This window comes from Notolepis coatsorum (assembly GCF_963971535.1).
Source record: "Notolepis coatsorum genome assembly, chromosome: 3".
NCBI classification, from domain to species: Eukaryota; Metazoa; Chordata; class Actinopteri; order Aulopiformes; family Paralepididae; genus Notolepis; species Notolepis coatsorum.
In genome coordinates this window covers 65,827,736-65,854,867 of record NC_140167.1, presented here as the reverse complement: position 1 = coordinate 65,854,867, position 27,132 = coordinate 65,827,736, and the positions used below count along the sequence as shown (strand labels likewise).

General features: G+C 44.3%; 1 protein-coding gene across 1 annotated transcript in view; it reads left to right on the top strand.

Moving 5' to 3' along the window:
• The window catches only part of ap1m3 (adaptor related protein complex 1 subunit mu 3), a 112,578-nt gene that overhangs the window by 80,507 nt on the left and 4,939 nt on the right, over window positions 1-27,132 (top strand). Inside the window, exons 7-11 of the mRNA XM_084310026.1 lie at window positions 11,218-11,360; window positions 13,119-13,190; window positions 15,420-15,578; window positions 21,081-21,206; window positions 23,203-23,278. Coding sequence (XP_084166152.1) covers window positions 11,218-11,360; window positions 13,119-13,190; window positions 15,420-15,578; window positions 21,081-21,206; window positions 23,203-23,278 — 576 coding nt within the window. The remainder of the gene's footprint in view (window positions 1-11,217; window positions 11,361-13,118; window positions 13,191-15,419; window positions 15,579-21,080; window positions 21,207-23,202; window positions 23,279-27,132) is intronic.

Sequence of the window (27,132 nt, the reverse complement as noted above, 5' to 3'; positions counted from 1 at the left end):
CTGCTGTGTCTGCCTGTGGGGTGCCCCTCCCCAGGGCTCGCGGATTCATCCAGTTTCAATTCCAATTGTGATTTTGTCTTCCCACAATCATGAAAACAAGATGAAGATCAAATTATTATTGTGCCGCATGTTGTGTTGCTCTCATTTTGTTTTGTGTCGTACATTTTTTAAGTATTTGGTAACTTATAGAACATTTCAGAAAGGCAGCCTTTGGTCCAGAAGAAAGATCAAACTAATTCAGTCGTCGTCATATGATGTTCTCAAATCAATGAGTAATCGTGTTTAATAATTGTGATTTCAATATCAATCAAAATAGTCGTAGATTTTTGACATAATCGAGCAGCCCTACCCCCCTCATCCTCTTCCTCCCTGCCCTGCTATATGCTATGGACTAGACCAGGGTGTCTCTTAGTTACCCTTCCTCCTCCTCTTCTTCGCTGCGATACTGTCTGCTGTGGACTAAGCCGGGATCTAGACTTGTCTCCAGTGTTAATCCTCCTCCTCCTCTTCCTAGCTGCCATGCTGTCTGTTATGGACCAGGCCAGGGTTTCCAGTCTCCAGTGTTAATCCCCACCCCAGGCTAACAGCCCTACAGATGAAAGAGTAGAGTCCCAGGGTTCATATGTATGCAGCCCACAAGCCCCCTGCTGTTAGCACCCATCCAGGATAATACATCTCACACCTAATGATCAAATAAACACACAAACACACGGGCATGCTCACACATGGACACGCACACACACACACACACACATGGACACACGCACACACACACACACACACACACACACACAGTCACACACACACACACACACACAGGGAAATGTCAGAATATATTATTACAGATCTGGAAATGTGTTTTTCACACTCAGCTTTAGGTAATTTATTTTACCTATTTAATATTTTATGTAATCATTTGGCTATACATCTCATATTATAGCCAATGTTGAACTAAACATACACAACTGCAGAGATAATAGAATATCTGTCACGCATTATGTCCTAGGATATCTTTTGCACACTCAGCTTTTAAAAGGATATTTATTACAATAATTTCATCTCAAGAGCCTTGCAGTGAACGTTTAACGAATGTGTTGTTGGCAGCCTGAACAGCCATTCATTGTAGAAGAGCGGCTCCCTCTTCTGGCAGTAGTTTGTAAATACCACTACATGGAGAGACAGGCTTTGATAGATGACAAAAGTTAACATTTGTGTATTTGTTTAATGCCGACACGTTGAATCAAATGCAACTTTGATTGAAAATAAGGAGAAAATAAATCAAGATGTCAGAAAGCAGGCAGTTTGGGCAAATGTAATGATTTCAACAAATTACTGTTGAGTGTTTGACAAATAGGTGGCCTGAATTGCATGTTTCCGTAATATAGAATGTGTCTTGAGTAAGACAAATTAAATTATACTGTATGATATACCGTTGCCTGAGGGCTCTTTAGTTCATCTCATTATCCATTCAGTTCTGTGACATGTAGCTACTGTAGTGTTGCAAAGCGTTACATGGTGTAGTGGTTTGGACCCTCTCTTCTAGAATGAATGAATGATCATTACATTTATATAGCACTTTTCTAGACACTCAAAGTGCTCCCCACATTGTAGGGTGGAAAGTGCCTCCTTCACCACCACTTGTAGAACTGGCCTGGGATCGAATCCTGCCTGAACCTTCTCTCCTGTGTCTCCCCTACTCTGTCTCCCCCTCAGCCTTCCTACTGTCTCAATAAAGAACCTTCTCTCTTGTGTCTCCCCTACTCTGTCCCCCTCTCAGCCTTCCTACTGTCTCAATAAAGAACCTTCTCTCTTGTGTCTGTCTCCTCTACTCTGTCCCCCTCTCAGCCTTCCTACTGTCTCAATAAAGAACCTTCTCTCTTGTGTCTCCCCTACTCTGTCCCCCTCTCAGCCTTCCTACTGTCTCAATAAAGAACCTTCTCTCTTGTGTCTCCCCTACTCTGTCTCCCTCTCAGCCTTCCTACTGTCTCAATAAAGAACATTATCTCCTGTGTCTCCCCTACTCTGTCTCCATCTCAGCCTTCCTACTGTCTCAATAAAGAACCTTCTCCCTCAACCCTGTCTCCCTCTCAGCCTTCCTACTGTCTCAATAAAGAACCTTCTCTCCTGTGTCTCCCCTACTCTGTCTCCCTCTCAGCCTTCCTACTGTCTCGGTAAAGAACCTTCTCTCCTGTGTCTCTTCAAATCTAATCTCTATAAACAAATATCTGCATATGAATGCAGAATCTGTAGGGAAGGGACACGATTTTTGTATTGGAAGCGTCCTGGTTTCAGCTTGTAGTCTTGTAGTTGTGAAATGTAGGCGGCGATTTCGACAGGAACATGGTTTGGTTGCATGCAGGTAAGAGGTCCGTGTGGGGAGCGAAAGAGGCCTACAAAAGGTTTCCATGTTTGACCTTTGACCATTTGACCCCAAAAGCGAAATAGTCATCAGTAAAAAAAATAAATAAAAAATAAAACTATTATTTCTGAGGTCTGTCTGACACTCAGCCTTATAACTCGCACTCTGAGAGGAGAGGACTGCACACGCTGTTCCCTGGTGACTGAGCACACTGATGCATAAAACATACAGACATGTAATTATGTACAGTAGCATACATTTTTATCCAGTTCTTGACCTGCAGTGATGTCGTCGTGGTTTTACTGTACGCTCTCTCTTTACCGCATCCCGTAGACAATAAAGCAGAGGAAAGTCATATTTAGTATTTAAGTATTTAAATGGGTAAGAGTGGCGCCTGTAAATCAAAGAGCAACAGCTTGTTTGATATCACCTCTCTCTCTCTCTTTCCATTCACACACACGCAGATACACACATGATTCTCTACGCCCTCCCCCCCCACACACACACACATTATGCCTCTATACACCATTTTCTCTCTCTCTCTCTCTCTCTCTCTCTCTCTCTCTCTCTCTCTCTCTCTCTCTCTCTCTCTCTCTCTCCACACACACACACTTATACACTTACACTCTCTTCATCCCCTCAGGGTCTGTAGATGGAGTGTGTGCTGTGTGACCTTTTCTTCCTGTCCCTTCCTGATGAAGATGTATGGTGTGTGTGTGTGTGTACTCACATGCCATTAATTAGCTTGTGCCTCTGTATAGCATGTACACTATGCATTACATTGAATGTGTGTGTCTGTGCGTGTACATATGTACTCTCATGCCTGTGTGTGTCTCTCTCGCTTGGTCTCTGTCTGCCTGTCTCTCTCTCTCTCGCTGTTTGTTTGTTTGTTTGTGTGTGTGTGGGTGTGTGAGAGAGAGTGTGATGGGCAGCACTAAAGGACTTTCCTACCTGGCATTAGGTCTTGTGATCTCCGTGGACCTGACCTCAGCAGTCTCAACAATCACATCAGTAGAGGCTTCTCTCAACACAAATGTCACACACACATACACATGCACACACGCATGTGCACGCACACACACACGCACACACACACATTGTAATCATTCAGAGTGGATGAATGTTTGCAAGCATGTACACACAGTACACTCCAACACACACACACACACACACACACACACACACACACACACACACACACACACACACTCATGCACTGAACTTAGCAGGCTCAAGGGGGTAGCATTTGGAGCAGACTGGGTTTAGGCTTGGTCAGCCTCTTGAATGGGGATTTAGGTGAAAGCCCACCGCCTCACAGTCATTACAGCAGCTTTCAACACCTCAGCTCTCCCCATTTACCAGCAGACACATTAACACCAGACTCAAGTAGTGGCTGAATGGAACCAATCCATTCAGGTTATGTGAGCAGAATACACACACACACGTATGTATGAGGAGTGTCTGATTTATTGTATCTTACAAGCGATATGTCCACTTTTTAAGGCTGTTTTCAAATGTGTTCAATCCCTGCATGAGTGACATAAAGTAGGGGAATGTTAATCCAGAATCGATCGATCTATCACAAACCCTTCCCTCTTTTATTGATCCTCAGCTGTTGCTTCCCTCGGACAAACTTTGTTTGGGCAGCAACAGTTGTGATTGGAGGATCAAATGGGCGTGGTTTGAGATCGGTCCAGAGGGTAAAGGTGCTGTTGTAAGGTGCTGATCTCTCTGCTTTGCACACGAGTGCCTGAATAATTATTCTGTAAGGACAAACGTTTAAGTAAAGGCTACCAGTAGTTTAAATGGAATGGAGCCAAGGGGGTAGAGGTTAGGAGGGTAGAGGGTAAGGGGGTAGAGGTTAGGAGGGTAGAGGGTAGAGGGTGAGGGAGAGGTTAGGAGGGTAGAGAGAGAGGGGGTAGAGGTTAGGAGGGTAGAGGGTGAGGGGGTAGAGGGTGAGGGGGTAGAGGGTGAGGGGTTAGGAGGGTAGAGGGTGAGGGGGTAGAGGTTAGGAGGGTAGGAGGGTAGAGGGTGAGGGGGTAGAGGTTATGAGAGGGTGAGGGGGTAGAGGTTAGGAGGGTAGAGAGTGAGGGGGTAGAGGTTATGTGAGGGTAGGGCTGTGCGATATGGCCAAAAATGATATTGCGATAACGATATCGATAACAATATCATATCACTCGATATTCGATATTATCGATATTGTTATAAGTATAAAACATATATATATATATATATATTTTTTTTAAAACAACAGATGTATGTTTATTTTGCAGCAATTCTTTGTCGTTGCCGCCATCTTTAGTGTTACATCCCCTCACACTCCAGTTCTCAGGCTGCAGCTGGTTTGAAAGCGAAAGTAACATAGCCTACTGTGTACAGACGGTTTCAAACTGTATTTTAAATTAGAAAGCAAACAAAATAAATGGACAAGAGAAAAATAAATCTCAATTTGGTCAGTATTGTCATTTGGACAAGCAAAGCCATTACTTTAAGTTGCAGGCAAGAAAGACAAGTCTGTCCACTGTCTCTGCCCTGTTGTAGGTACAAAAATATATATATATATAATAATAAGCGATTTTTTTTTCTTTGATATTTTTTTTTTTCGATATCGATTATTAAAATATATCATGATAATTATCGTTATCGTTATATCGCCCAGCCCTAGGTGAGGGGGTAGGGGTGAGAGGGCTAGAGGGTGAGGGGGTAGAGGTTAGGAGGGTAGAGAGTGAGGGGGTAGAGGTTATGAGGGTGTAGGGGTGAGAGGGCTAGATGGTGGGGGGGGGGGGAGGGTAGGGGGTGAGGGGGGTGAGAGAGTGAGGGGGTAGGGGTGAGAGAGTGATGGGGTAGGGGTGAGGGGGCTAGAGGGAGAGGTGATGGGGTGAGGGGGGTGAAAGAGTGAGGGGGTAGGGGTGAGAGAGTGATGGGGTAGGGGTGAGGGGGCTAGAGGGAGAGGGTATGAGGTGATGGGGTGAGGGGGGTAAAAGAGTGAGGGGAAGGAATATGAGGAGCATGTGACTCATCATATCTCTGATGTGTCCTCTTCTGTTCCAACCTCTTCTCCATCCTTCCCTCTCAGACCAAACCAGGGCTAAAATGTTTGAACAAAATGTAAAATATTTGAACTTGTTGGAAGTCCGCCGGATTTGATCTCGCCAGACACTTTTAACAACCTTGACCATGGACACACATGAGCTAAAAAAAAAAGTGCTCAAAATGCATGTATACTGTAAGTGGAGACCTGGTGTTGAGCGGAGGAATCATTACAGCTGTTTCCAACACGTCTGCTCTCTTGTTATTCTACAGTGAAAGAGAAACGGGACACTTGGTCCAGCTGAACACACAGCTCTCGGTGAAACAGCCACTCCACCCATGTTCAAGTTCAAGTTCAAGTTCAAGTTCTTTAATAGTTGTCATACAGAAGTACAGAATACTTTCATACAAAATGCTTCTTACTGTTACGCTCCAGAGACTGTGCTAGACAAGATAGTATCAAATAACATAATAACATAATATAGCATGAATTTAGAAGAAGAAAATGAGGTCACAGTGTTCGGTATAGACATATGTACAATGTTCTGAGTTACCATATAATATACAATACACAATACTATGCAGTGTACTAATGTACAGTACTATCTAGTGCAAAGCAGAAATGGGATGAGGTACAATTTTAGGTACAATTTACAGTAAGGTGTACGAGTTGTAGTGCAATCCTTCATCCATAAATATAAAGTGTGGGGAGTGGGTGCTACAGTGTGTTTGTTTAAAGTGGGTGTGTGCTATAAAGTGTGTGGAGTGGGTGCTACAGTGTGTTTGTTTAAAGTGAGTGTGTGCGTGTGGATGTGTGTGCTATGTGTGTTTGGTGGTTGTTGTTGTGTAGTGTTCATTCATTGTTCGTTTAGCAGCCTGATGGCCTGGGGATAGAAGCTACTTCTGAGTTGAACACGTAGTCTACTCACATTATCATATCTATGATGTCTCTACTTGCGAGGCTGTGTATTCCGCCATAGACGAGGGATGGAAACATTATTTTTCGAATCAGTCCTTGATAAATAAATATTATCTGCAAAAAAAAAACAGATACCTGCATTTGTTTGCTTGGAATATATAGCAGATGTGGTATTTCAGCACTCCGCCTGCTGCTCGCTTCGCTAATGATGTGTCCTTACCCCTGGGATGTGGTCTGGAGAATTCCTTGGCAGGCGTCATTTGAAAGAAGTTCTGTGTAGTATAATGATTAAATCTACTGAGAAGAAATAAATGAATAAAAAGCAGACACATCCTTTGTGAGGTAAGATAGATGGTCTCTATTGTGTGTGGGCTTTATCAGGTAATGTATTCAGGACGGAGGCTACACTTTGAATGGCTGCTTGAATGGTTTGGGGGATTTAAATTGAAGGCCCAAAGTACCCACAGTCATTACAGCACGTTTCCAATACCTCAGCCCTGAACCGGTGAGCGTTCTACGGCTGACTAGAGGTGGAGCCGTGGTAACAGTGCCACTCTCTAATGCCTCCTGCACTATATTCTGGGCCTGTTGTAGTACACTTCAGACACTTTTTTAAACAAAGAAATGTTACTATTAGTCTAAGAGATACTATAACTGTTAGCTTCTATAGTAAACCTGTTCTTAAACAATTTGACCGCGGGCGACTTGCGGACGTAAGCACTGGGCGAGGTCATAATATCAAAGAAAAGTAGGAATGCTACTTTTGTGAAAAATGTGATAAGTCATTATCTTGGAGAACACATTTCACTACAAAAGTCTACTTTGACTTAAGAGGTTTCTCCTGACTGCTCACGTGTGGGTTCATTTGACCAAACAATGGGAAATGGACTGCATTTATATAGCGCTTTCATCCGAAGCGCTTTACAACTTGTGCCTCACATTCAACCATTCAGTCGCACATTCAGGTCACTTTCACACCTGAGCTCTTGGGTCTGCTGTAATCGAAGCCTGGGTAATTTCCCCTGATAGTCCGGCTGGTTTTGTGTGGTGTGAAAGCTAGGGTTGGGTACCGTTCACATTTGAACCGATACCAGTACCTGAAATTCAGTACCAACGGTACCTTTTTCCGGTACTTAACTCTCTCTCCCAAGTCCAAACGTCTCAATTTCAACATTGTTATTTATTTACATTTGGTTATTTTGTTGTAACACACCACACAAAATAATGTATTGTAATGTATTATGTTTTTAAATATATACATATTGTCAAACTCCAAGACGGTAATATTTGTGGAAAGGGCTCCCTCTAGTATATTACATTATTATACTAAACATGTAAAGGTACCGACATTTCGTACCGATTGATCTAGCGTGAATCAGTGGTAGTAGTAGTAGTAGTATCGATGTAATTCGGTCGGTACCCTTAAAAATACTGAGTTCGGTACCCAACCTTAGTGAAAGCTCATTCCAACTATGGTGCAGACCAAATGAGCGAACTCTGGTCCGCCTGAAAACGTGGGTCTCGGTTCGGTTGCAAGTGAACCCTGGTGCGGTTCGTTTGAGGTGTGAATGCAAACCAGACCAAAGGCAGGAAAATACCTGAACAATCTTGCATTTCATGAAGCTGATTGGGCAGTTTTTTTGACATTCCCCATATATTTCCAAATGTGTGATTTTTCATCATCATACATTATTATTTTCACAGCTGGTAAATTAGAAATTGCCGAATAATGTTGCGATACTAAACAAATACCTTGTGTAACTGAGGGGTACAATTCCCTGACTGTATTGTTAGATATGATACTTACTACCACTACCTCTTGTACTTTAGACTCTGGCCACCCAGTACTAGGTATAAATAATTATGATAAACACTCCCACCTGATGAAACGGATCCAACACAAATGTACCAAGTCGAAAGTCTGCGTTTAATAATAATACATAGCAAAAGGTATGTACAACGATCACTTAATTACATTCATGATTTGAAATAGTATGCACTTTTATGGCAAATGAGTATTCGTAGGTAGATCAATATCGAATGTCCAATCTCTGATTGCGCAGGAAGCAAATATACAACCTGGAATATTTAGGGAACAATAGCAATGATACTTGAATGATTATATAGCTGGATACACTAAGGGAAGGTTCCGACTGCTTGTAGGACAGCTGGAGGGGGGGGGGTAGAGTCTGGCTGTATCCCGTCTGGCCGAGGGTATCCTGGGAGAGCCCACAGTCGTGCGACCCGGTGCCCAGCGATCCTCGATCCACAGATGAAAGCAGTTGGACTCTCTGTGGCCGGCGTCCTCCGGTCCACGATGGAGAGACGTGAGGCGACCTCGTCGTGTAGAGTGTCTTCTCACCTGTCGTCCTCTCCGGGGGGGGTATTTCCAACACACCGCAGTGTTGGCCTTTATCCATAGAATAATCAAAGTACTCAAAGCATAATCCAAGCCGTGGAAGGCTAGCCGTCGTCGGTAGAATAATCCAATATACAGGTCCACTCGCTCTTTGGCCTGGAGCTCCTCGGGTGCAGCTTCACGTGGGGTCAACCACCCTGGATAAGCGTCCAGCTGATGCCCGAAACGATGGGGGTGCTGATTACTATAGAACTCTTACCGCACAAGGCACTACATATGAATAGACTATTATTAGCTTAATAGAATACGTCCAACTCGACGATATAGTGCCAAATATGACTATTCAAATATTAATATACACGATGTCTCAATGCCGATACTGGGCCGAATTGGCCTTACTGCCCACACGTGGTTCGCGGGGAGGCTTTTGCGTCTGTCACTCTGTTGGAGGGTAAGGAACTGGACTAAAAGAAAGCTCTACTTTAATAGCGCAGTATATATACGCACTATGAACAAATAGTACCATTAGTGGTGCGGTAGACATATTCCTACGCGGAACTAGGACTTGTCCATACATGTTGAGCGGTACGATTGAACCTGGTCTGAGGGGTATGGCGACCTGGCACCAAGGTCTCGTCCAATGGTAGAATGGAGACTATTATGGGATGTTCAGTAGACTAGAAGGGATATTCAATGCATATTGTACAAGGAATATACAAGGGATATCAGGGGATATACAAATACAATTAAATATATATATATAAATAAATATATATATTCGGTTTAATCTGATCCTTCAGAACACCTTGCATGCATGATTCAGGTGACAGTAGTCTAGACACTGGTGCCTAATTACTGACAGTGAATTGGCAGTGAGATGACATCATTTCTTCTTCCACATACAGTATATTATCTCTTATCTTGCGATGCAGCTGGATTCGGGAGATCACAAGATTCTGTGTAACAATATAATCTCCCGTTTACCAAAAAAGTTAAAAATTAAGTTGTATTGTGATTCGTGACATTAATTAATTTGACCTTGTATGGGGATATGAGTTGCCAGATTCGATTGATAAACCGTTGTATCCCCTTCATACATTACGTGTAATTATTCCTGCACATAATAATAATAATAATAATAATAATAATAATAATAATAATAATAATAATACATCTATTTTATATAGCGCTTTTTCAGGTGCTCAAAGACGCTTTACATGGCAAAACAAAAAAACAGAACAAAACGGAACAAAAATAATACAAAAATAAAATAAAACCGACAGAATTGGAGGTCAAAAGCAAGATTGAAAAGGTGGGTTTTGAGTAGGGATGGGTACCTTTCACATTTGAACCGATACGGTACCGGTACCTGTGAATCGATACCGGTACCCAGCGGTACCTTTTTTCGGTACTTTAGTCTCAACATTTTTTATTTACCAGTACCTACCTCAGTCGTGAAAAAAATTATCCAAACTTCAAATAACTACAATTTCGACCGTTTTCGGCTTGCCATTGCTCCGACTGCTTTGTTGTTGAATCAAGTCAAATCCTAGGTAAGCATATATTGTGCGTGTGAACGTTGACATGAAAAAGAAAAAGATTGAATCGATACTCGGTAGTACCGACGTGTTTCGGTTCGGTACCTCAAAAGTACCGAATTCGGTACCCATCCCTAGTTTTGAGGGCTGATTTAAAAGATGTCAGGGTGTTTGCATCACGGATATCACATCCTGGCAACCCAGAGTAAACTATCTCCTCAGTGCTTGTGCGCAGTCAGCCTCAGACGAAAATGAATGAGGACAAAACTACCAAAATGAAAGAAAATATTCCTTCAAGTTTGAAGCCACCTTTTCACAGCATAATGTTGGCAGGTTGGGATTATGGCCAATAAAAAGATGAGCTGCGGGATCGCATGGCTTTTATTTAGCAAGTTTGGTGCGCTTGACAAAGTGTGAAAGCTAACCAAACCAAATGTAAAATGCAACAATGTTGCAACTTCACCCCAGAGTCTACCATAACTATAGGTGTGAAAGCGACTGCAGACCTACAGGCGTTAGTCTAGCAGACCTGTCCTCTGGCAGCTGTGATGGGTTGAGGTCTTTGTAAACTACTTAATTCATGAACAAGAGGTAATGGATCTTTTACTTTGTTGCACTGGAATGCAACATATATTCTCTGAGTGTGTAGGTGTGTTTGTCTGTGTTCAAGAGCTAGTTTTGATGATTGAGGGATTTGAAATAAATGGAGGCAGATGATATTTTACCTGTTATTTTGTCTAAAGCTGTGTGTGTGTGTGTTGTGTAAATTGTGTGTCTGCCTGTATGTGTGTGTCTTGTACCTCATTGCATGTTGCATGCCATTCAATGAAAGATACTGTATACAAGATATGTATTTAATCTAGCATGTTACACGCCATTCAATAAAAGATACTGTATACAAGATATGTATTTAATTTAATATGTTACACACCATTCAATAAAAGATACTATATACAAGATATGTATTAATCTCAACGTGTGTGTGTGTGTTTTGTGTGCGTGTGTGTACTAGGAGAGAAGAGTAAGGCGGTAGAGCTGGAGGATGTGAAGTTCCATCAGTGTGTCCGTCTGTCTCGCTTCGAGAACGACAGAACCATCTCCTTCATCCCTCCTGATGGAGAGAGTGAACTGATGTCCTACCGTCTAAATACCACCGTGAGACAGACACACAATTTCCCCACACACACACAGGCAGACATGCACACACACACACACACACACACACACACACACACACACACACACACACACACACACACACACACACACACACACACACACACACACACACATAGATAAGAGATACACACAGAGATAGACACACACACAGACATAGAGAGAGAGAGAGACACACACACACACACACACACAGATAAAGACACAAATAGAGATAGACACACACACACACATAGAGAGAGAGAGACACACATGCACTGCACACATACACTCACTCACATAGACATACTATACGCACACAGTGTCAAAAACACTGACTGTTCTGCTGATTTAATTTGATACTATCTCTCTCCTTTTTTTTCTTCTTAATTCCTGAACAGTATTATTTGTTCCCCTCCCTATCTCTACTGTGATGTCACTCAGTGATCTATTAGTGATGTCACTCAGTGATCTATTAGTGATAATAATAATAATAATAATAATAATAAAAGTAACAAACATAGGGGACAGACGCAACATACAAAGTGGCAAATTGGGGGTTAAAGGCCAAGTTGAAGAGGTGGGTTTTGAGGATTTTTTTTAAAGGGCGTTCCAGAGGGTGGGAGCTGCCACGCTGAAAGCTCTGTCCCCAAAGGTCCACACTCTGGTTCGGGAATGGAGAGCTGACCAGTGTCTGTGGATCGCAGGGACCGTGACTGAGTGTAGGGGTGGAGGACGTCAGTGAGGTACTGAGTTGCCAGAGTGTGGAGGGGTTTGTAAGTGAGCAGGAGGGTTTTGTAGGTGATGCAGGATTTGAGGGGGATTGGGGAGCCAGTGGAGGTGATGTGCTGCCAGGGTTTGGTGCGGGTGAATCGCCGATGGTGATAAACTGTGTCCGGGTGGTGAGGTAGGATTGAAACCAGGAGAGTGCTGAGCCAGTGATGCCGAGGTTGTCGGATAGGCGGTTGAGGAGGATGGTATGGGAAACTGTATCGAAGGCTGCAGAAAGGTCCAGGAGGATGAGGATGCTAATATGGCCAGAGTCAGCTGCAAGGAGGAGGTCGTTATAATTATAATAATCATATTATAATTAATTTGTATATTATATTGAACTATATTTGCAGTATATACTATTATATTATGGTACTATATTATATTGTATATATCATGTACTATATATCTCATATCACATTATATATGTGCTGTATACACTATTATGTACTATATACTATTATATACTGCAGGGGGTATACTATACTGTAATGTGTACTATATGTGTGTACTGTAATGTGTACTATATGTATGTACTATGTATGTATGTAAATGAAAATAATAATAATTAAAAAAATGAAACGTAAGTCTTCAGGGGTAGGGCCCAACAAGCCTGCTTCTCCCTAGCCCATTTCGGACAATTGGACAATGCTGCAATAGCAGCTGGTAAAACGTTGGCGATTTATGGAATGACCGCTGTTATGTGTCCAAAGCCCGAAATAAAGAATAACTGAACTGAACTGAACCGAGGTCGTTGGTGATTTTGATGAGGGCGGTCTCTGTGCTGTGGTGAGTTCTGAAGCCGGATTGAAAAGGCTCATAAAGCTAATGGTTGGACATGTATTGTTGGAGTTGGGCGGCCACTGCTCTTTCCAAGATTTTACTAATCTTGATGTCACTCAGTGATCTATTAGTGATGTCACTCGGTGATCTATTAGTGATGTCACTCAGGCCTGATCTCTGACCTTGTGGCTTCTGTTCTGACAGGTGAAACCTCTCATATGGATTGAGAGTGTGATTGAGAAGTTCTCTCATAGCCGCGTGGAGATCAAAGTGAAGGTAATGATGACTGACACACGCGCACACACACACACACACACACACACACAGAAACACAGGTATAAATAAACACAATCGCACACACACACACACACACACACACACACACACACACTTTTCCTTCAGTCTACCATGACAAGGTCAAGTTAATGATAACTCAAACACACTTGCAGCCAGAGTGCTGTCATAGCCCTCATCCTGTCCTTCTACAGACCCTTCTCTAACCTCCTCACGCACGCACGCGCACACACACACACACACACACACACACACACACACACACACACACACACACACACACACACACACACACACAGGCAGACACACATGCACACACACATACTATACATACAGGCAGACACACACACACACACATGCACACACATACAGGCATGCATGCACGCACACACACACACACACACACACACACACACGCACACACACACACACAGACAGACTCTCTCTCTGTCTGTCCATCTCTCTCTCTCTCACACACACACACACACACACACACACACACACTGCCCATCACTGGAGAGCAGGCACGCATCCTCTTATCTAAGCAGTGAAATGTATATAGGCTTTAAATAACTGCAGTGTGAGCACAAGGCCATGTGCATAAAGATGGTGGCCCTCTGGAGCCATGTGATTCCTCACGGTGCATCCTGCTGTCCCAACCACTGGAGCTCATGCATCAGGCCTGGGGGCCAATACTAGAGCTGCCGCGATTACCGCATTACCGCGGTATCGCTGTTACATCGCGGCCACCGCAGAGTAGGCTGAATACCGCGTCACCGCTGTTTTTTATAATAATAATAATAAATTACCCTCCTCTCGTTGGGCTTGCGGCTCTGCAGATATACCCTACTCCTCTATCGAGGTTCCAAGCGACCCTATTGGGTACCAGAAAAGTCACGTGAAACATTGCAGACCACTGATTGGTCAGAAGAGAGACGCGTCACACGTTGTAGCGTCATGCAGTGTGTTACCACCAATCGGCAAGCGCATATTAGTTTTTTACGTCCTGAATGTCAGCTCATCACAACACGGCTAATAACGTTAGCTTTAACTCTCCGCCGGAGTGGACTACCATCGCTCCTCAGGAGTACTAAACGAGACATAATGATTTTACTGTCTGCAACGAATGTTATAATAAAAGCCCTTCGTTCTATACACTTGTCTGATTGAAAACTTTATTAACAGACCGCAGAATGGGACAACTCAGCACGCTCTGAGCAAGGAAAGGAACTGAGATATGAATAGAGTATTGCTTGCCTTGCTATGGTCCGGTAAATACGCTGATGTTATTGAACGTATAACTAATATAATGTTAATGCCACAAAACGAATGCCTTTATTATAAAGTAGTAACTTTATAGTAATAATAATAAGAAAGGGTCGGGGGGGTTAGGGGTAACCACCCCTGCCCGCGACACCGAGTGAACTGCGCACGACCAGAGGGGAAACTTCGAATCCGTGTTTCACTTTCAATAACTAATGCGTGCTTGCCGAATCCCAAACAATATTCATGCTGCAAAGTCATCCTCTAAAGATAGACATTTAGACTAGAGGCAGGCTATATGCTATAAAGAGTAGACTACTACTAAAAAAAAATGCATTCAAACTTTTTTTTTTAATTTTTTGTGCGTGCGGTAATAACCGCGGCGGTAGGAAATATTTTGCAAATGTGTGCGGTAAGGAAAACATCAATGCCGCGGCAGCTCTAGCCAATACACTTTAAATTAAATGGATTCAGAATGGAATTAATCTGTTATGCATTCATTGTCAGCTATTAAATAGACTGAATGTAACAAACTTCTAATGCCGAACGATTAATTTATTTTTCAATTTTGGACTATTGAAGAGAATTGACTTCCATCATGGTTTTCATTGTAGGATAAGTAGATTTCTATCCACCTGATCTATTTGACCAAAATCACCTCGCTGCATGAGGACCTTGCTTCCTCTACTCTAAAGTCTATTGTTAATGACTTTAATATTGCATATTATTTTTATGTTAAGATTAATGTCACCCCCCCCCCCCCTCATTACCCGTCCAATCAGAGTGCGGGTAGCTGAAACTCAATCAGAAGAATTCCCCACAAGTGCAATAAATCAGCCACATTGATTATACTAGCCGTGCCACATCTTGGTGCTTGCCTCAGCACGCCTTCTGGGTGGCTAACCTTTCACCCTGTGACCTCTCTCTCTCGCCCCTCTCTCTCCTCAGGCTCGGAGTCAATTCAAAAGCCGCTCCACCGCCAACAACGTTTCCATCCTGGTGCCGGTGCCCAGCGACGCCGACTCGCCCAAGTTCAAGACCAGCACCGGTAACGCCAAGTGGGTCCCGGAGAAGAGCGTTGTGCAGTGGAACATCAAGTCTTTCCCTGTGAGTACAGAGTCAGCTCAGAGTCAGTGGAACATCGAGTCTTTCCCTGTGAGTACAGAGTCAGCTCAGAGTCAGTGGATCATCAAGTCTTTCCCTGTGAGTACAGAGTCAGCTCAGAGTCAGTGGAACATCAAGTCTTTCCCTGTGAGTACAGAGTCAGCTCAGAGTCAGTGGAACATCGAGTCTTTCCCTGTGAGTACAGAGTCAGCTCAGAGTCAGTGGAACATCAAGTCGTTCCCTGTGAGTACAGAGTCAGCTCAGAGTCAGTGGAACATCGAGTCTTTCCCTGTGAGTACAGAGTCAGCTCAGAGTCAGTGGAACATCGAGTCGTTCCCTGTGAGTACAGAGTCAGCTCAGAGTCAGTGGAACATCGAGTCGTTCCCTGTGAGTACAGAGTCAGCTCAGAGTCAGTGGAACATCAAGTCGTTCCCTGTGAGTACAGAGTCAGCTCAGAGTCAGTGGAACATCGAGTCGTTCCCTGTGAGTACAGAGTCAGCTCAGAGTCAGTGGAACATCAAGTTGTTCCCTGTGAGTACAGAGTCAGCTCAGAGTCAGTGGAACATCGAGTCGTTCCCTGTGAGTACAGAGTCAGCTCAGAGTCAGTGGAACATCGAGTCTTTCCCTGTGAGTACAGAGTCAGCTCAGAGTCAGTGGAACATCAAGTCGTTCCCTGTGAGTACAGAGTCAGCTCAGAGTCAGTGGAACATCGAGTCTTTCCCTGTGAGTACAGAGTCAGCTCAGAGTCAGTGGAACATCAAGTCGTTCCCTGTGAGTACAGAGTCAGCTCGGAGTCGGTGGAACATCAAGTCGTTCCCTGTGAGTACAGAGTCAGCTCAGAGTCAGTGGAACATCAAGTCGTTCCCTGTGAGTACAGAGTCAGCTCAGAGTCAGTGGAACATCAAGTCGTTCCCTGTGAGTACAGAGTCAGCTCAGTCAGTGCAGTGTGTAAGATAATCGGGTCCTCAGCCAGTAATCACCTCATCACCTGTGGCTCTGTGAAGTTTCTGCGTTGTGTTTATCTCTTTCTCCTCGTACTAGCTGATACACGATATCTTCCCCCGTTGATACATTCGTCTCAAAAGAATTAAAGACACACTGGAAACAGGATACCTTTCCTTGGAACGTTATGTTTATTCCCATAAACATACTCTGTACAAGATGGAAACCGTTCTGAAAGGTCTTTGAAGGTCTATTGAATTCATTATCTCTACCGTCTCTTCTGCTATTAGTCCGATGGTGGTTGAGGCCTAGTCGTTAACCCAAAAGCCTTCCCTGTTAGCCGAGGCTCGCTACCTCGAGGCCTAGGAGAGGGGAGGGGAGGCCCCTCCCACCACCCTCTAGCTAGTGCTCTGTATCTCTGTCCACGTCTATATGTCTCAGCTTCGTTTCCTAGTCTGACTAAACCCGGAAGAGCTCTCGCAGCTATCACATCTTTCCCCTAGCAACCGTGGCCATCCCTGTAGCCACGCCCCTTCTCTTGTTACTAAGTGACACGACGCCATTGCGCTCCTGTCACCTCTGACACACTTTAACGCCCTTTTCTCTATCTCTTCCCCATAGCAACGACTCCTCTGTTGATATTAACTCCCCTCTAGCCGACCAGCCATGGCCCTATCTCTAAACACCCTGCCTGCTGCTCCCCCACTGTCTACCAAATCAAAATCAAATCAAATTTATTTATAAGGCCCAACAACACACGTTAATGTCCCCATGGGCTGTACAGGTCTTCTTTAAACAAGTCAAGAAGAAAACATAACTAAGTCAAGAACAGAACAAGGACACCATAAGGTCCAACAAATGTAAAATAAATGCAAATAAATGAAAGAATGCAAGCACTCCCAGATATACCCCACGCGAAGGTAAGGAAAAACTCACTAAAACCTAACAATAGGTAAAAATGCTCCACAGGCAGTGTGGAGGAGAGAAACCTTAGAAGGGCCATTCAAGGGGGGATCTCCCTTCTTAGATGTCGGTGATAGTAGTGTTGCAGATGGACAGTTGGTAAGCATGCACTCAAGTGTGTAGTGAAACACAGATGAGTGCATGCAATAGCAACTGAACATTTTGAAAGATTAAAGATAGAGCTGATAGCGATAGCAACTGAACATTTTGAAAGATTGAAGATAGAGCTGATAGCGAATCTATTTGAGGCACAGGGGCGGCGCAGAGAGGGTCGCGTCCTCCCCCTCTTAATCACGGGACATTCAACACTCCGGTCATTGCTCAGGGACAGCCGGAGACAGGGGGATAGGGGGCGGCGCAGAGAGGGTCGCGAACTCCCCGACATCATCGCGGGACGTCCGGCACTCCGGTCACCACTATGAGACCTCCGGAGACAGGGGGGCACACAGAGGGGGTCGCAACCTCCCGGCCTTCATCACGGGACGTCCGACACTCCGGTCAGCACTCCAGGACGGCAACTCACAGGGGGACAGGGAGACGGGACAGGCGTTAGACAGCTCATGTGATTGTGATGGCCGGACATAGCAATAGATACAAGTGGTAAGCATATATGTGAATGGAGTAGATATATGAAGTAAGCATATTATGTGAATAGAATAGAAGTACTTAACCCAGCAATGAAACCGCGTTGACTGTTAATCTGTTAACAGTCTGTTAATACTGTTAATCAGTTGACAGGACCACGGACAGACGACGGTAGATAACTGATCCAAGGCCTCGGTGGTGCATGTAGAGCAGTCACTGCAGTCTTGGCCAAGACCCCGAGGCATCCATCACCTTAGTCAGCGCTAAGAAACGGGCACTCAGAGAGATGGGGGGGGGGGGGGGGGAGGGGGAGGAGTTAGAGAGTTCCCATGTTTGTGGTGCTGCAAAAGAGCAGACATGTAGTACCCTGTAGTGCCATGTAGTACCATGTAGTACCCTGTAGTGCCATGTAGTACCCTGTAGTACCCTGTAGTGCCATGTAGTACCATGTAGTACCATGTAGTACCCTGTAGTGCCATGTAGTGCCCTGTAGTACCATGTAGTACCGTGCAAACACACACACTGGCTGCCAGCTACTTTTAAGATCTATAGATCCGTCTGAGTAGATGCTGTCCTCAGATATTTACATTATGTACACATTGAAAAACAGGGCTATTCTTTCAAGTGGAACATCAAGTCAAGTCAGAGTGTGGTTTCAAGGAACAACGAGAGAGAATGGTAAATGGACTGCATTTATATAGGGCTTTTATCCAAAGCACTTTACAACTTATGACTCACATTTACCCACTCACTCACTCACACCGACGGCGGAGGAAACCATGCAAGGTGCACACATGCTCATCGGGAGCAGTTAGGGGGTTAAGCGTCTCGCTCAAGGACACCGGAATCGAACCGGGAACCTTCCGACTACCAGACAACTGCTGAGCCGCTGCCACCCCTGTTATAAAGACATTATGAAGACAAGTCAACCAACGGGGGTGTGTGTAAAAGACTGTCAGTGATGTGAGTGAGAGGATGCATGGCATCATGGTGTGGGAAGTGTTGTAAGATGGTGTCAAATCAAAAGGACAACAAAAGCCAAGACAAGTGCCCGGAGGGTGAGAGTGAAGCCCTGGGAATATAAATATAAATATACTGAACAAAAACTACACATCAGCAGGCTGGATCAATGCAGTGGACACAAACAAAACCTCCGCTAAAGCAGTGGTTCTCAGAGTGGGGTCCACAGCAACATGAGTAATAGTTTAAATTCAACTGGTCAATACAGTTGATGCAACAACAATGCATGTTGTCTATTTATGTCTGCACTTCATGCATTGCTTTTATTTAGTCAATTCTCTGCTCATTCTATGTAAATGATTGCTCTTTTTATGTCAATTATCTGCAAATTTTATTGAATCTGTCTATTTTATGTCCATTAAGTTTACATTACTGCTGTGAAGTACTTTGGGCTGCAATTATTGTATTGTATATGAAAAGTGCTATACAAATAATGTTTATTATTATTATTATTATTATTATTATTATTATTATTACAGTTATAGAATTCTGGACTAAATCACATCTAAAAACAAATATCTTCTCAGATGTAGGTCCCTGCCCTATTATGTGTCAATTTGGGGGTCGTTGACATGAACAAGTTTGAGAACCAATGTGCTAAAGGCTAAGTCGAATACCTAGGTCATTTTGAATTGTCGACCTATTATTAACCCCGCTCAAACCCCGCTCTCTTTTCTTGATCCTCCAATCACAACCGTTGCCTCCCTTGCTTACCATACATCACATCCTCTCCTTTCCTTCTTTCTTTCCTACCAATATACTATACAAAATACAATGTATACATATATAATAATAATAATAATAATAATAATAATAATAATAATAATAATAATAATAATAATAATAATAATAATAATAATAATAATAATATTTTATTCATTCTACACCCCCCCCCCCCCCCCCATTGTCAGAAAATTACCAATAAGTGGATGTTATTATTAAATGTGTCAAATCACTACATGACTAGGATACATTCTGAAGCAGTGAGGGCACATCGCTATCAATATTTAAACTCTGCGCGGCTGCCTCTGAAGCCCTTCTGTCACTGTGTCAACCTTTTCAACAGCGTCAAATGTAGTATTCTTACAGGAAACAACTTTAAATTTTTATTTTTTCGCAGTAATTTGTCCTCAAAGCCCTCAAACAAATTCAGGGGAGGTTTAACTATTAAAGGGTGATAAGAGATGGAGGAAGCAAACATTCAGCAGTGTTTCTCTGTGATGAGAGACTGAGAAACAGCCTTTACAGACATCCAGTTATTTACACCTCTGCTTTTTTCACAGTAGAATTGGGTTATTGTTGCTATTGTATATAGTTTTGTGCATGTGCCAGTCTGAGGAATGATGAACAGCCCTGTGTTTATACTGTAGCTCAGGTGTTGTTTATGTCTCCATGGGATACCTGCCAACGTCGTGAAAAAACAACAACCTTTGCTCTCTTTTGACGAGACGTTGGAGCCAGCTGAGTTTGCCTGAAATAACAAGGTTTTATTTTGTTTTTCAATGCAGTGGTCTCGTATTGATTTGCCCAACACCTGGGAAATGTGCCTAATTTACAGATCAAATTCACCAAATGGATTTAGTAATTTTTTTTCTAAATAGATTTTAATTAATTTTTTTCTTGAATTTCTTAATTACAGAAGGCAGTGGCTCACCAGTTGTAGTGGCAGCCTTGTGGCCTGGGGAGTGTGTCTGATTTACCAATTCAATTTATCTTAATTATCTCATCTACAAAGGCTTTTTGGACAACCCCAGAAAGTAATTGTTTTTAAGATGTAGTAATGACTTTGTGGACTGTTTTTCTGTGTGTGTGTGTGTGTGTGTGTGTGTGTGTGTGTGTGTGTGTGTGTGTGTGTGTGTGTGTGTGTGTGTGTGTGTGTGTGTGTGTGTGTGTGTGTGTGTGTGTGTGTGTGTGTGTGTGTGTGTGTGTGTGTGTGTGTGTGTGTGTGTGTGTGTGTGTGTGTGTGTGTGTGTGTGTGTCTCTGTTCCTGTATAGGGTGGTAAGGAGTACATGATGCGTGCCCACTTTGGGCTGCCCAGTGTGGAGAGCGATGAGCTGGAGGGGAAGCGACCAATCACAGTCAACTTTGAGATCCCCTACTTCACTGTATCGGGGATCCAGGTACACACAGCAACACGCTCTCACCACGTCACACTGTAGCCACACAGCAACACGCTCTCACCACGTCACACTGTAGCCACACAGCAACACGCTCTCACCACGTCACACTGTAGCCACACAGCAAGATGCTCTCACCACGTCACACTATAGCCACAGATCAACACGCTCTCACCACGTCACACTGTAGCCACACGGCAACACGCTCTCACCACGTCACACTGTAGCCACACAGCAACACGCTCTCACCACGTCACACTGTAGCCACACAGCAACACGCTCTCACCACGTCACATTGTAGCCACACAGCAACACGCTCTCACCATGTCACACTGTAGCCACACGGCAACACGCTCTCACCACGTCACACTGTAGCCACACGCTCTCACCACGTCACACTGTAGCCACACGGCAACACGCTCTCACCACGTCACACTGTAGCCACACAGCAACACGCTCTCACCACGTCACACTGTAGCAACACGCTCTCACCACGTCACACTGTAGCCACACAGCAACACGCTCTCACCACGTCACACTGTAGCCACACGGCAACACGCTCTCACCACGTCACACTGTAGCCACACGGCAACACGCTCTCACCATGTCACACTCTAGCCACACAGCAACAAGCTCTCACCACGTCACACTGTAGCCACACGGCAACATGCTCTCACCACGTCACACTGTAGCCACACGGCAACACGCTCTCACCACGTCACACTGTAGCCACACGGCAACACGCTCTCACCACGTCACACTGTAGCCACACGGCAACAAGCTCTCACCACGTCACACTGTAGCCACACGGCAACACGCTCTCACCACGTCACACTGTAGCCACACGGCAACACGCTCTCAACACGTCACACTGTAGCCACACAGCAACACGCTCTCACCACGTCACACTGTAGCCACACGGCAACAAGCTCTCACCACGTCACACTGTAGCCACACAGCAACACGCTCTCACCACGTCACACTGTAGCCACACACCAACACGCTCTCACCACGTCACACTGTAGCCACACAGCAACACACTCTCACCACGTCACACTGTAGCCACACAGCAACACGCTCTCACCACGTCACACTGTAGCCACACAGCAACACGCTCTCACCACGTCTCACTGTAGCCACACGCTCTCACCACGTCACACTGTAGCCACACGGCAACCAGCTCTCACCACGTCACACTGTAGCCACACGCCTACTCAGAGAACTACACTGTCCTACAAAGTAACAACAGTAACTACGTGAGTAGTGAAACTGAGGGATAAACTCGAGGCCCACCTGGCATTTTCATTAGCAGACTGAATTTGCTTATCAATTCATTTTGGCCTGTTGCCTATTCCGTGCCACAATTCACCTGGCCTGTGATTGAAATCCAGCGCACCTCAGTCTCCCATAAACATTTAGCTTTTAAATGGTAAATGGTGCATTTATATAGCGCTTTTATCCAAAGCGCTTTACAATTGTGTTCCTAACATTTTACCCACTCATACAATCACTCACACATTCACACACAGACGGCAGAGGCAACCATGCAAGGTGCCAACCTGCTCATTGGGAGCAGTTAGGGGTTAAGTTTCTTGCTCAAGGACACTCCGACATGATACCCGGGGATAAGCGGGAATCGAACCAGGAGCCTCTAGATTACGAGACGACTGCTCTACCTCCTGAGCCACTGTCACCCCTTAAGCTTGTCAGTCATCCCTTTTCACTTGACTCAAAGCCAGAGTATTATTCGGTTCTGCGCAAGATAAGTGAACGCTACGGAGACACTTTTTTAGGTGTTATTATGTGTCCGGCTGCAAAATCATCTGTATTTTTCATTTCTGCCCCCCTTGGTAATTTGACACACCTGCTGTAGCTTATCGACTTTGAGTACAGTATAACTGACATTATGCAATACTCACGCTAATTCCTGTAGGGACTGACTGTGCATATGAAATAAGAAATATGTATATTTGTGTGACATGTCTTATGTGTTCTGTAGGTGCGCTACCTGAAGATCATTGAGAAGAGCGGCTACCAGGCACTGCCGTGGGTCCGTTACATCACACAGAGTGGAGGTGAGACCTTAGTACACACACACACTTGGACCCTTACACTAATTATCGTAGGAGTGTTCATTTGAAACTTTTATTTATTTACCTGAAAGTATGTAACCTGACCCGTGATCCTTCTTTAATATAATCCATCTCCCTTAGCGCCATTCAGCGTGTGCCCGAGGGATGAACCCTAGCTATCATATCCATCATATCTATTACCTGACTCTGTCACTGTGACAGATTCTAATGGGATTGATATAGATAGCACTGTCTGGCTAGCAGCCCAACGTCCTTTTAAAGCCCCGCCTCCAGTGACCTCAAAACCCCATTCAAATTCACAAGCTCCTCTGAAAAATGGTTCACCTCAAAATAAGTGAAGTATGCCTATCTCCACTTCTCACAATCACAAGATGAGGTTCAGGTGAATTGGGAGTGTGGGGGGGTTGTTTATCGGTTATACAGACCTTTCAGTTTGTAGGAATTTAACAGTAGTTCTTCCTACTCCAAAACGTTGCCCTGTAAACTACTGTAGGGCTTCCGCGCTCAGCACTCCACTGAGTCGGCAAACTGTGTTTTTATTGAAAAGGTTAAATATATGTTGGACAAAAACCCATATGTAGGTGCTGTGTTCCTGGATCTTAGAAAGGCATTTGACACTGTCAACCATCAAGTACTTTTGGCAAAGTTGTCTCATTTCAATTTCTCTGCAGATACAATTCAATGGTTTAAGTCTTACCTAACAAACGGAAAACAATGTGTCATGGTTGATTGTGTCAAATCTCCTTATCTTGACAATCCAGTCGGTGTGCCGCAGGGATCGATCCTTGGGCCATTGCTGTTTTCCCTGTACATCAATGACCTGCCGGACATATGCCCTGACTTCAATGTACAGATGTATGCTGACAACGCAGTCATTTTTGTACATGGTAAAAAAAACTGACCTGATCTCATGTAACCTCTCAAATGCAATGAACAAGGTCCAACACTGGTTGCAAAACTCATGCCTACTGCTAAATACAAAAAAAACTGTATGCATGATGTTCAGCAAACGACCAGTCAGAATCACTAGATCTAATGTGTTTCTGGGGGGGGGGGGACTGGAATTGGTTTCCCATTTCAAGTACCTCGGCATCATCTTGGACTCGAACCTATCCTTTAAGAAACATGTCAAAAAAGTGAAACGCACAATTTTAATTTAGTTAATTTTAGACAAATCCGGCCTTTTTTAACAGTTGATGCTGCAAAAACGTATCTTCATTGCATGATATTCTCACATATTGAATACTGCTTCACAAACTGGTCATTTGCTGGTGTCACTGTCATGAAACACATCGAACAGCTTTATCATAGAGCCATCAAGGTATTTGCCATTGGCATACCACCATTGCAATATTTTGAAACAATATAGCTTTTTGAGCTTTGAAAGTTTCAAAGTCTTAAAAAGCTCTTGTTTCATCTACAAATGCCTACATGGACTAGCTCCCCCTCCTGTACAGGAATGCATCTACAAAAAAAGAAACACTGGACTCTGCACCAGGTCAGACACCAGAGGTGACTGCATGGTCCAACGTAGACTGTCACTGACCACGTTTGACCAAAACGTCCTGTCCATAAAAGGCAGTCAAACATGGAACAGTCTCCCCATTTCCATAAGGGAAAGCCCCACCCAGGTTGCTTCTTTTAGAACTACTAAAAAAATGGCTGACGTCCAACCAGTCATGTGAACACATGTGACATGCTGTTATGTATTTGTAAATTTTTTTACTGTTTTTATGTGTCCTGTTTTTATGTATTTGTACATTTCTTACTGTTTCTATGAGTCCTGTTTCTATGTTTGGGGACAACGGATGGAAATTAGCCTTGTGCTAAATCCAGCAATTTTTACACTCCACAGTGTTCATTAATTTTGCATTGTCCCGTCCAAATAAACGAATTAAATAAATAAAATGTATATCCATGGGTATGGATTATGAAATCGGGGGCACAGTTTAGAAACCCTGCGCACAAATTTTAAAAGTGAAGCCCTGGGTGGTTCTGTAACGGTTTGGTAAAATCATACTCTTGAGATCCTCCGTTAGGCTCAGTCCATAGTGTGTCCGAGGCCTAGGAAGATGAAACGATGCCACCCTCTATATACCACCCTGTGTGAGAGGCGCGATGGGCACTGTTTGCCTCACAGAAAGAGGGAAACTCTGTGTGGAGTTTGCATGTTCTCCCTGTGTTTGCGTGGGTGTCCTCTGGGTACTCTGGTTTCCTCCCACACACAAAAAATGTAAAAAGACATGCATGCTCGGTATACACTCCTGCCATATTGCCCTTGACCAAGGTGCTGGAGTTGGTCCCCGGGTGCCGCACTGTGTGGCTGCCCACTGCTCCTAAATAGCCAGGATGGGTAGAATGCAGAGGACTCATTTCCCCAAGGGGATTAATAACTTCTAAAAGAGGACCCGCTGGGTGGCACTTGGCAGGGGGAGGGAGGGGGGGGGGGGGGGGGGGGGCAAGGTGACTATCACCTTTCACTTGTCATAGCAGGGTGTGGAGGAGAGGGAGTGGTGATGAGGAAAGGAGAGATAGAGTCAGGGATGGAAGGGAGGGAGGGGGAGAAAGACGAGTGAGAGTTTATAGAGGTGAAGAGAGAGGTGGCTATTAGCTTTCAGGATTCAATAGTTTATTACCATTTCAATGAAACATTGATTGTAATTTGTCTTGGTGAGTGCACAGGGTAAACGACAATCATACCCATAACAGTACAGTATAATACGCATCAGCATGGATGTGGAAAGAATACACGAAGTAAGCAAATAAACGAAATACTCATATCAGCAATGTATAGAGGAGGTGAAGAGAGAGTTCACTATTAGCCATCAGCAAAGTATACGGGAGGTGAATAGAGAGGGATTGGCTATCAGCAATGTAGGGAGAGGAGAGAGGTTACTATCGGTCTTCATCTGTAAAGAAACACCCTTTTTCCCCTCAATTTCACAAGTTGTATTGTAAGTATTTTTATAGAATATTTCTAAACAATAAATAATACAAATACACCTGTTAGTTAGAGGACAACATGTGTTCTGAGTGTAGTGGAGTGGGAGTGGAACAGGGTGTGGAATGAGGAGTGCATTTTAATATGTTCTTTTATTTGTACTATTTTATTTGGCCATTATGGGTAAACATTTATAGGAAGGTTACTTGCATGTTACTTGCAATTCAACATCATGTCCAGCACTGAGAACGTGACACATCTCCAAATCTAGGATTTGATTTGACTTGGAATTTTTAAAGATCTCGTTTTGACTCAATTACAGATATGTGTAGGGGAGAGATGGAGTGTGTAGGGGAGGGAAGGAGAGAGAGGGAGAGTAGGGGAGGGGTGGAGAGAGAGGGGGTGTGTAGGGTTGGGAGTCATGAGAGGGAGAGTGTAGCGGAGGGAGTCAGCAGAGGGAGTGTAGGGGAGGGATGGAGAGAGAGAGTGTAGGGGAGAGAGATAGAGAGTGTAGGAGAGAGATGGAGTGTGTAGGGGAGGGAAGGAGAGAGAGGGAGAGTAGGGGAGGGGTGGAGAGAGAGGTGGTGTGTAGGGTTGGGAGTCATGAGAGGGAGAGTGTAGGGGAGGGAGTCAGCAGAGGGCGTGTAGGGGAGGGATGGAGAGTGTAGGGGAGAGATGGAGAGGGATGGAGAGTGTAGGAGAGGGATGGAGAGTGTAGGGGAAAGATGGAGAGTGTAGGGGAGAGATGGAGAGGGATGGAAAGTGTAGGGGAGAGATGGAGTGTAGGGAGGGATGGAGAGTGTAGGGGAGAGATGGAGAGTGTAGGGGAGAGATGGAGAGGGATGGAAAGTGTAGGGGAGAGATGGAGTGTAGGGGAGAGATGGAGAGGGATGGA